The 11,130-nt window shown below is 44.1% G+C and overlaps 1 protein-coding gene across 3 annotated transcripts in view; it reads left to right on the top strand.

Moving 5' to 3' along the window:
* The first annotated feature begins 4,072 nt into the window (after nucleotides 1-4,072).
* The window catches only part of MCUB (mitochondrial calcium uniporter dominant negative subunit beta), a 95,333-nt gene continuing 88,275 nt past the window's right edge, over nucleotides 4,073-11,130 (top strand). The window contains exon 1 of one of the 3 annotated variants that reach the window (XM_024993091.2): nucleotides 4,073-4,275. In XM_024993091.2, the coding sequence (XP_024848859.1) occupies nucleotides 4,180-4,275 (96 nt within the window). In that variant the 5' untranslated portion in view covers nucleotides 4,073-4,179. 3 annotated transcript variants of the gene reach the window in all.

Genomic DNA, 11,130 nt, shown 5'->3' with positions numbered 1-11,130 from the left:
CAGCCCACCAGGCTCCTCCATTCATGGGACTTTCCAGGCAAGAGTACTGGAGTGGGGTGCCATCGCCTTCTCTGCAGCACCTGCCCCCTGCATTTCTAATCTAGCTGTAGAGTTAACTCATAGTTAACTATGAGTGTAACTAAATAGTGTGACAAGTTCTATAAACTATGCAGGCGCTAAGTGCTATGGAATGATTTGGAGTAATAACATGTTTTGAGGACTTAAAAGTCAGTCAGTCAGTCATGTCTAACTCTTTGCAAGACCATGGACTGTAGCCCGCCAAGCTCCTCTGTCCATGGAATTCTCCAGGCAAGAATACTGGAGTGGGTAGCCATTGCCTTCTCCAGGGGATCTTCTCAACCCAGGGACTGAACCCACATCTCTTGGGTCTCTTGTGTCTCCTGCATTGCAAGCAGATTTCTTTGCCACTGAGCCACCAGGGGATCCCTTTTGAGGACTTAGGTGTCAGCAAACTTGATTTAGCTTAAACTTCAGGGGTCTTCACTTGCATAAACCCTTCCCAAGTCCCCTGTGGGGGGCAAGCCCTAGTGATGCATTCACTTGGTGATGTGTTTCTTAATATTTGTAAAATATTTTAACTGGAAAAAGACCACTGTCACTTTCCTATCCAATCACCCTTCTGTCGTATGTTCCCTTGTGCTAGGTGGCTGAGTGGCCATGGCCATTTTCAAAATCCAACAAAAACTGAGTTGAAAATACATTTAGTTTGGGTTTAGTGGGATAGTTGTATGTGGCTCACCATCATTTCCAAATATTATTAAATATCATGAGCCATGCCCTTGTAGGCATGACTTCCAAGAATACTGTCCCCTACTGTTGTGACAGAAGTGCAGGACCAGAGAGTGCACTGAACTATGAACGTTCCCTGCAGTGCCACGTGACCAGTGTGTGTGGCTAGTAAAAAAGAAATGATGCTTGGAATCAGTGGACTCAGAAGCTAGTCTGCGAACTATGCTTCCAACTGTTAATAGCTCAGGTATGAAAAACACTGGATAGAAACTTTTCCAAATTAAAAAACAATCATAAGAATTTTCATGACATTACCAATAGTGAATTGTAATGCTTAAAGACTTTTCTAAACTATTAATGATATGTAAAAACAAATTAATGTGCTAGAGAGAAGACGATTATCTTTTCTATTTTCTCCAGAGAAAATATTACAAAATTGTTGTCCCATAAAAAGGCAACTGAAGGGAATGTAGCCCCAAAAAACCTGTAGAAAAAAGAGTATTACAGTGATATAGCAGCAGAATCTGTGCTCAAAATGAACATTTTCTCCTCTTCTCCATTTCCCTCCAAATAAAATTCTTTTTTTCTCCCCATCCCCAGCTCTACTGAGGTATAATTAACTGACAAATAAAAAGTGTATATATTAACTTGAACAAAGTGATGGTTTGATATCTGTATACATTGTGAATAATAACCACAATTAAATTGATTAACACATTCATCACCTCATAAAGTTGTTTTTTTTTGGTGTGGTTAGTCCAGTTAGGGAGAAGGCAATGGCAACTCACTCCAGTACTCTTGCCTGGAAAATCCCATGGACGGAAGAGCTTGGTAGGCTGCAGTCCATGGGGTCGCTAAGAGTCAGACACGACTGAAGCGACACAGCAACAGCAAGCAAGGAAGTCCAGTTAAGAACTGCTGAGTCACTTCAGTCGTGTCCGACTCTGTGTGACCGCATAGATGGCAGCTCACCAGACTCCCCCGTCCCTGGGATTCTCCAGGCAAGAACACTGGAGTGGGTTGCCAGTTCCTTCTCCAATGCATGAAAGTGAAAAGTGAAAGTGAAGTCGCTCAGTCCTGTCTGACTCTTTGAGACCCCATGGACTGCAGCCTACCAGGTTCCTCCATCCATGGGATTTTTCAGGCAAGAGTACTGGAGTGGGGCGCCATTGTCTTCTCCGAGTTAAGAGCTGCTCTTAGCAAAATTTCAAGTACTACTAACTATAGTCACCGCACTGTACATTAGATCATCAGAACTTATTCATATTATAACTGAAAGTAAGTTTTGACCAACATCTCCCCACTTTCCCCATCTCCCAGTCTCTGGAAACTACTGTTCTACTCTAGTTCTGTGGATTTAACTTTTTTAGGTTCCATATATTAGTGAGATCATATAGTATTTGTCTTTCTCTGACATTTCATTTAGCATAATGTTCTCTCCGTTTATCTATATTGTCCATATGGCAGAATTTCCTTCTATTTTATAGGTGACTTATATCCCATTATGAATATATGTATGTCATCTATATATAATTTTCTTTGGTCATCCCTTGGACCTGTTGAATTATTTCCATATCTAGGCTACTGGAGAAAAGGGAACCCTTGTACACTGCTGGTGGGAATGTAAATCGGTACAGCCATTATGGAAATCAGTATGAGTTTCCTCAAAAAATTAAAATAGAATTACCACAGATCCAGCAATCCCATTACTAGATAAATATCCAAAAGAAATGAAATAAGTATCTCAAAAACATATCTGCACTTGCTCATTTATTGCAACATTATTCACAGTAGACAAGCTAAATCTCTCATTGGGAGTACTAGCAAATACTAGCAAATTTCCTTCTAGGACTCAGGTAAAGTAAATTACTTCCCATGCGGACTTATTGTTTAATGTGTCACTCTCAGTGAAGAGCAATGGTATTTTGAAATGCAGATGCTCATTAACACATATGAATAAGCCTTGACTGATGACAGTTTTTGCTATCATAGAAACTTACCTTTTTTTTCAGTAAAGAAAGGAGATAGTCATCAGGTGAGATTTGCCACTTGTTGGATTGTTTGCCAACTAATTCATTATTCAAGCCTCTTGCAGATTTAGCACATAAAAATGGGGCATGCCCAGTTAAATCTGAATTACAGAAAAGTAATAAATAATTTAGTATAAGTACGTCCCAAATATTCTAGGAAAAAAGAATGTGTGACCCATGCAATACTTGGGCCATGTTTATACTAAAAAAGGGCTTCCTCATAGCTCGATTGGTAAAGAATCCGCCTACAATGCAGGAAACCTGGATTTGATTCCTGGGTGGGGAAGATCCACTGGAGAAGGGATAGACTACCCACTCCAGTATTCTTGGGCTTCTCTGTGGTTCAGCTGGTAAAGAATCCGCCTGCAATGCAGTAAACCTGGGTTCGATCCCTGGTTTGGGAAAAGCCCCTAGAGAAGGAAAAGGCTACCCACTCCAGTAAACTGGCCTAGAGAACTGCATGGAGTGTATAGTCCATAGGGTCGCAAAGAGTCGGACACCACTGAGCGAATTTCACTATACTAAAAAAAATTATGTTGTGTATCGGAGAATCATATTTAACTGGGCATCCTGTGTTTTGAAAGTTGGACTAGGCTCCTTTTAGATGGTTTGTGTTTGTTTTTACAAACAAAATGTCTCCAAGTCAAACATGAGATCTCCCAATCACAGGGAAGACTAAGAACTTTCACCTCCTTCAGTTAAACCCGTGCTTCAAAGAAGAAGCCACTTGGGCTGTGGGAAAGACTGTCCCAAAGAGCTCTGGGTGGGTCACCATTTTAGTGAACCGCAAACCTCTGGGGCCTGGGACGACCGCAGCCCAACGCCTTAAGCCAACTGAGAGGCGGCGCCTCGGTGGACCTGCTTGTCTTCCTCCTCTCTGCTCAGTCCACGAGGGAAACTTCCACAGAGCCCCCGCCTCTCCCCAGATGGCCGTGGCTCTTCTCCGCTCACCCCGCCTCGCGGGCTGGAATGGAGCAGACGGCCCCTAGGGCACCGAGGACCCAGATTTACTCGCGAGTTTTGAAATCAGCCCGCAAGGTGCAAGGGGGCCGGCCGCCTTCATTCCAGAAAGGGCTTACGCGGCAAGGAGGCCGGCCCAGCATCCGCGCTCCCCCTCGAAACCCGAGATGTGGAGGGCGGCTCCCTCGCGCTTCATTTCCACCCCTCCCTCACCAGCTTTTCAAATTTTGGTCGGAGGAGAGAAAACAGCCTCGCGCCAGGGTGCGCGCGAAGACGAGCCGAGGGGAGACGGACACACCCTCCGGTCAGCCCTCCCCGCGCTGCCTGGCGCCAGGAGGCGGGGGCCTGGCGAGGCTGCGCGGACGGATAACGTCGGCTCCCAGCGGCAAGGCGCCGACGATGGCCCGTTGACTGGAGCAGGAGCGCTGCGCCCGGCGGGATGATGCTCCGGAGGGGCCCCTGGCCCTGGCGCGCGCGGCTGCTGCCGACCCCCGGAACCCAAGGCCATGCGCACCCGCGGCCGCCGATGCCCCAGGTAAGCCCAAGCCCGGGGCGAGGCAGGCGACCGGAAAACTTTGCGTGGGGCAAGTTCGGCGGGCGCGAAAGCCCGGCGGAGGGACAGTCCCTGCGTTTTGCTGGCCCCTCCACCCGGCTCCGCGCGCGGGAGGACCCCCCGGCAAGTGGTCGCCCGGGCTGCGGACGCGGGCCGGGTGTCCACAACCGGAGTCACCCCCGGGAGCCCAGGGCGGCGGGGACGTGCGCCGGCGCATCACCTCGGTTAAGTTGGGGTGCAGGGACCGTGAGGCTGCGGCCCGGGGGTGGGGGGCAGCACAGATACCCCGGGAGGCAGTTTGTCCGCGTCTAGACTGCTGTCTGGAATAAGTTTTCAGAGCCGTTCTGCTGTCGGCTGGATCATCGGTGCCGAAGGGAGCTAAGGAAGCGGTAGGGCGAGCTGGAGTACTGCCCCGAGTGAGCACTGTGGTAGGAAAGCGAAATGTCCATCCTGAAAACCAGCAGCACCTCCCTTTCGAAGGAGGGAAGAAAGACTCGCGTTTTGTTCCGAGACTCGAGAGACGGGTGAATCATGAGTGTGTGCTGGTGAGTAACAGTTGGCCTGACACGGTTGTATGTGGTCTGTGTGGAACCGTCGCTTGGAGGAGGAGGGGCGAATGGATGTGCCCTAAAAGAGGCAAGGAAGACGGGGAGACAGTGCTGGTAGTAACTGGGATTGCGGCGGAGCGGATAGGAGCTCAGGTGCCCTAACTCCGAGCCTCATGAGGAAAGACAGACTTTTTAAATCGAGCCTCCCAGGTGTGTGCGGTTGGGGAGCGCGTGGTTTGAGTTTGAGTTCCTAACAGCGCCTCCCCACCTCATAAATCAGTTTCAGATTGTTAACGAGAAAAAGATGTGTTTTTTCCCTTCGGTTGTGCACTGTAAAAGAAAAGCGAAAAGTGATGCCGTAACCATTTTCTTGTCACTTTCACTTCCTGTTCATTTTTTTCTTTTTTCTTTTCCTCTCCAAGTCTCTCAGGGCTTAGAATGATGAAAAAAAAAAAAATCTTTAAATGCATTTTTAAATGCCTTCCCTGAAAGTTTGAAAGAGAATGAGGAAGGACATTTTGTTCCTTATAACTAGGAAAGGGGCAAACTTCTTAAGATGTGAATTGGTAGACTTAATTGGAGAGAGGCTTTTTTTCATTTTGTGAAATTTGTGTCTTAGTATAAATGTTGTACTTTACAGTCAAAAATATACCAAATAGTAAAGCAACCCAGTACAAGGACCGCCCCCCACTTCATTATATACCATTTAAATTTAAATAACTGAGTCAGTTTTCTGTTAAATCCATTTAACATTTTGAGTAGAATGTTTATGGGTCCTCAGACTGGCTGCTGTCTCTCAGATTGTCAACTCTAAGCGTTTTTCTCCATGTTTCCCACCTGATGCTATCCAAGGAGTGCCATTGCATTCCCCAGCAGGAATTGGGTGCTCTTTTAAAGAGGTCGAAAATGATACCGTGGGGCTTACTTGGCTTAATTATAGGAGAACTCTGGTTAGCACTTTGCCTCTGTGTAATCATCTGAAGAAGCCTTATGTTTGTTTCTAATTTGCAGATTTTTAAGTCTTCACTGTGCTGTTAAGTCAATTTGCTGAACTTTAGAAATGGAAATGCTTCCATCGTTTTACTTGTCTAATTGAAGACCCCCAAAGAATAAAGAGAAGTTTTGGGTGTACTTCTTTATATGCTCTTCGAAATGTTACCTTGAAGAAACTGACAGAAATATCTTGGCTTCCTGGAGTTTTAGTTAGGGCTACTAAACCATTTTCTGTAAATCAAATTAACTGATTGTGAAGGACATATTTCATTCTAAGATCTCACTGATTTGTGATTGCCCCATTTGATATGAAAAGTCCTGTGACTAAAGACAAGCATTATTTCTCTTTATATCTTGTTGTAAACATTCAGATCCCTAGAGCCTCTGAAAGCAGCAGGAAAAAAAAAAAGTGATGTATGTGACCTGACAGCTCATAAAATCCTAGCTTGCAAGGACTTGTCATTAATAGTATCTCAAGTAAGCATTCCCAATTATATTTGGCCTTTTCTGAAAGTATGAATGTGCCTTACAGGAGCATTTGGTGACTAGAAAAATAGTTTATATGTTTCACATGGTAGGTGAGTAATTGTAAGTATTTGGGGGGTAGAAAGAAAGTTTGTCAACATGAGTATGTTTAGTATAGCTGAATTGCTTTTTAAAGGACACATTTAGTCTGAGGCATAAGAGAGCCAGAGCATGCTGTGTTGCCTTTGGCTGGGCATGGCCTAGCATCCACAGTCATGTTCCGGGGGTTGGGGGGAATGGGAGGGTGTCCCACATCTCTGCTTGTCTCCTGCGCTGGCCGAGTGGTTGTCGGGGCAGCCCACGGCTCCTGCTGGCCTTTCTGTTTTCTTCGAGGACACAGCTTCGAGTGATCATGCTGCCTAATGAATTAATCACTAAACAGAAAGTGCCTGCCTTATTGTGCCTTCCTTAATTTGGGTCTTCTGTTACTTAGCTGAAGAGATTCCCTGATGTGATTTCAAGCCACCAGCACTGTATGTGGGTCTCTACATAAGCTACGTTTAAAATTTTAAAAATCAAGTGTACTTTGCAGAGGAGTTAAGTATTGCCTATGCTTCCCCCCCCCCAACCCCTAGAAACAAAGCATAAACATGTTTCAACTCAGTTGTGTCCAACTCTTTGTAGACCCCATGGATTGTAGCCCACTAGGCTCCTCTGTCCATGGAATTCTCAAGGCAAGAATACTGGAGTGGATAGCCATTCCCTTCTCCAGGGAATCTTCCCGATCCAGGGATCAAACCCTGGTCTGCAGTATTACAGGCAGATTCTTTACCATCTGAGGCACCAGGGAAGCCTTTAATGCCACCAGCAAATGTCAATTTAGAAGTTGTTTTCATCTTTAATAAACGTGTCATTCTTTTGATACTTTCCTCTGATTCTCTGTCACGTGTTTGTAATTGGCAAGTTATAGTGTATAATCCTGATTTCAGAGCTGTCTCCTGGTGACTGTACTTACACTGTGGAAAAGACATGGATGCTTTGGTCTCAAAGTAATTCTAGACCAATTTGCCTATTAAATGTTAAACATTGCTATTTTCCCCACGCTTAGGTATTAGTGCTGGGTTTTATTTTTTTTTTTATTTTACTGTTTATTGCAAGGTAACAGGATTCTGTTTTACAGCAAGTTCTAAGTTGAAAAATCATTTTGTAGCTTGACAGATAAATATTCAATATTTGTTGAATGCGGTCCTTATGAAACTGCAGTAGAAAACCAGAGGCTAAATATTGGTTGATCAGTAGCTGTGTCAACGAAATGTGTTTACTTCATAGAATAAAAATGAGCAGCTAATTTCGTTGGTGTTAAGCAGTTGGAGCGTTTGACGGTCAACCCGGCCCTGCTGCCACTTAGCTCCTGACCTTAGCCAAGTCATTCAGCCTACATGAGCCTGTTTCACTCCCTTTTCAAAACAAGATTTGTCTAAGTGGTCTCAAAAGCCTTTTTCATCTCTCAAATTGCCATTTTATTATTTTTACCGCGGGTTGTAAATACACTGTTGAGTAAAATATTGTCAGTGTCAGAATGTCTTAGTGGTTGCAAATCCTCTTTTATGATCTTAGGCAGTCAGTAAAGTGGCAGTTTTAACTAATGATTTTAATAACTGTTTTCCCCTTTAAAAAGAAACTGGAATTTATTTGACACGGAGTGAGCATGGCATAGTAGTATTAGGAATTATGATTTGTCGTGTTCTAATACTTAATTCTGTCATTGCTAGTGATTTCATCTGTGAAATGTTGTTTTTCAAGAGAATCTAGCTTTAGAACCGTAAACCCATTATATAATAGACAACTTGGCCTAACCTACAGGCTATAAACCAATAGATATTAATAATAAAATAGCATTATCTGTGCTGTATTCGAGAAGTATTTGATTTTTGATCCCATTTAACTTACCACGGTATTAATTTTCCTGGTTTTTAAAACAAATGCCAGCTGTTTTTTCTGAACTACGTGTTTAGACTGCATGGTGTGGGATCCACCACCCAAATATTTTACTCAACTTTCTTCACTGGCATACCTTTTAAGAAACAGCACTGTAAAATGTGGTGGTCAGTTAAGAGGCGCCTTTTCCAAGGACCTAGGGAAGATCCTACTGTCTAGCCTTAGTCTTAGAATTGGGTTTCCCCTGAGCTGATTTGGGGTTTATTATGCACTCAGTGAAGTATATAGCCAGGGGTGTTCATGCTATGCTCTGGCTGCCAGAAAGCCTTGAGTCAGATTTTCAATCCACCTTCTGCTGCTGCTGTTGCTAAGTCGCTTCAGTCGTATCCGACTCTGTGCAACCCCATAGATTGCAGCCCACCAGGCTCCCCCGTCCCTGGGATTCTCCAGGCAAGAACACTGGAGTGGGTTGCCATTTCCTTCTCCAACGCATGACAGTGAAAAGTGAAAGTGAAGTCACTCAGTTGTGTCCGACTCTTAGCGACCCCATGGACTGCAGCCTACCAGGCTCCTCCGTCCATGGGATTTTCCAGGCAAGAGTACTGGAGTGGGGTGCCATTGCCTTCTCCAATCCACCTTCTAACAGATGTTAAAGATCTTATGACGTGCCTGCCTTTTATGTATTTACCATACTCATTTACTATACTCAGAGAGGTTTCATCATCTCTGCCTTCATTTTTCCTTCCATTCATATCTTAACCCATTTTTCTATAATTAACTTTTAATGGGGAAAAGTGGTACATAAAGAAGGCTTTATTAAATTTTAAAAATCAGCTCTTTGGTGTTTTAAACAAATATGTTCAAAGGCTTCGCTGATGGCTCAGTGGGTGAAGAATCCACCTGCATTGCAGGAGACGTAGACAGTCCCTGGATCTGACCCCACAGGTTTGATCCCTAGGATGGGAAGATTCCCCTGGGGGAGAAAATGGCAATCCATTCAGTATTCTTGCCTGGAAAATCTCATGGACTGAGAAGCCTGGTGGGCTACAGTCCAAAGGGTTGCCAAGAGTCAGACCCGACTGAGCGACTGAGCACAGCACCATTGATGACAGAAGCATGGCAGATCAGTCTGCTGTGCAGTCTCCTTGGTGCTTCACCCATAGAAAGTGCACCGCACATATTGATTGTATTGAGTTGCCTTAAGGATCTACTTTTGATGCCATGGTTCTCTTTTTTGTTTTGAAACATAATTGACAAGTGTGATTGTCTCTTAAAGGCAATGGTACTGAGGTTGTTGACTCTCGTCTCACCTTTTTGCTTCTTACTGCCCTTACCTGTCCTAAATCTTCCTAGCTCCTTCTTACCTCCACTGGGTAAGCCTCACCTGGGTAAAAAATAGAGTTTGGGTCAACTCTTTATTCTGAGTTTCCTTTTTAACTCATAAATGGTGCCATTTGATTTTACATCGTTTTTACCTTCGTTTACAGGAACAGAAAGCGTGCAGTCCAGGCATTTGTTCAGCAGCTTTTTGGGGGACAATTAGAGCTCTATCTAGGATTCATCAGCTCGATGCTGATGGGAAGTGATGTGTGAAACCTGCACTGTCAACAGAGTCCATTGAAGAGACTTCTCTAAATAGATTTGAGGGCAGGAAATAGGGAACAGTGGAAAGAGAGGCAAGAAATGGAGCAAGAGTTGAAATCGCAATAGCCTGTGCGCAGAATCAAGAAGTGGCATGAAACATTGAACCTCATATCAGGAAACTGACAGATGCACAGTTTATTGTGGCAAACTTAAGGGCAGAAAAAGTCTTCAAGATTGACCAGGGTCACAATGAGTCTGGCTTTTCTACCCTAGGTTCTTATTACCTGATTGAGTAAGGTGGTTTGGTTTATAAAACTGCTGTGGACACAGGTGGTAATTTTAGTATATTTAACTCCACTGGGAACTCGCAGTTATTTTGTTGTTGTAGGAGTGTTTTTATACTGAATGTGCTGCTTAAATTACATTTCTGAGACTAAAGGATGAATTCTCTTATCTTAAAGCCATTAGGTATGACAGTAAAAATAAATGCCCTTAGCCTGATTGGAGGAAAGAAGTTATACATTTTCTTGACAAATCCTTGTTATTTTTCTGACTGCATGTTTATTGTGTGTGTGTGTGTTCATGTGTGGCTGTCTCTTTGTGTCAGATATTTTGTTTGTTTTGGTATGAGTTTCACTGGTAGCTCAGTTCAGTTGCTTAGTCACGTTTGACTCTTTGCGACCCTATGGACTGCAACACGCCAGGCCTCCCTGTCTATCACCAACTCCTGGAGTTTACTCAGATTTATGTCCATTGAGTTGGTGATGCCATCCAACCATCTCATCCTCTGTCGTTCACTTCTCCTCCTGCCTTCAATCTTTCCTAGCATCAGAGTCTTTTCCAATGGAGGCCAAAGTATTGGAGTTTCAGCTTCAGCATCAGTCCTTCCAGTGAATATTCAGGACTGATTTTCTTTAGGATGGACTGATTGGATCTCCTTGTAGTCCAGGGGACTCTCAAGAGTCTTCTCCAACAGCACAGTTCAAAAGCATCAATTCTTTGGCACTCAGCTTTCTTTATAGTCCAACTCTCACATCCATACATGAGTACTGGAAAAACCATAGCTTTGACTAGATGGACTTTTGTTGGCAAAGAAATGTCTCTGCTTTTTAATATGCTGTCTAGGTTGGATATAACTTTTCTTCCAAGGAGCAGGTGTCTTTTAATTTCATGGCTGCAGTCACCATCTGCAGTGATTTTGGAGCCCCCCCAAAATAAAGACAGCCACTGTTGCCACTGTTTCCCCATCTATTTGCCATGAAGTGATGGGATCAGATGCCATGATCTTAGTTTTCTGAATGTTGAGTTT

Source organism: Bos taurus, chromosome 6, assembly GCF_002263795.3.
Source record: "Bos taurus isolate L1 Dominette 01449 registration number 42190680 breed Hereford chromosome 6, ARS-UCD2.0, whole genome shotgun sequence".
Taxonomy (NCBI): domain Eukaryota; kingdom Metazoa; phylum Chordata; class Mammalia; order Artiodactyla; family Bovidae; genus Bos; species Bos taurus.
The sequence above is the reverse complement of the archived record's forward strand: the minus strand, read 5'-3'. Positions and strand labels throughout refer to the sequence as shown.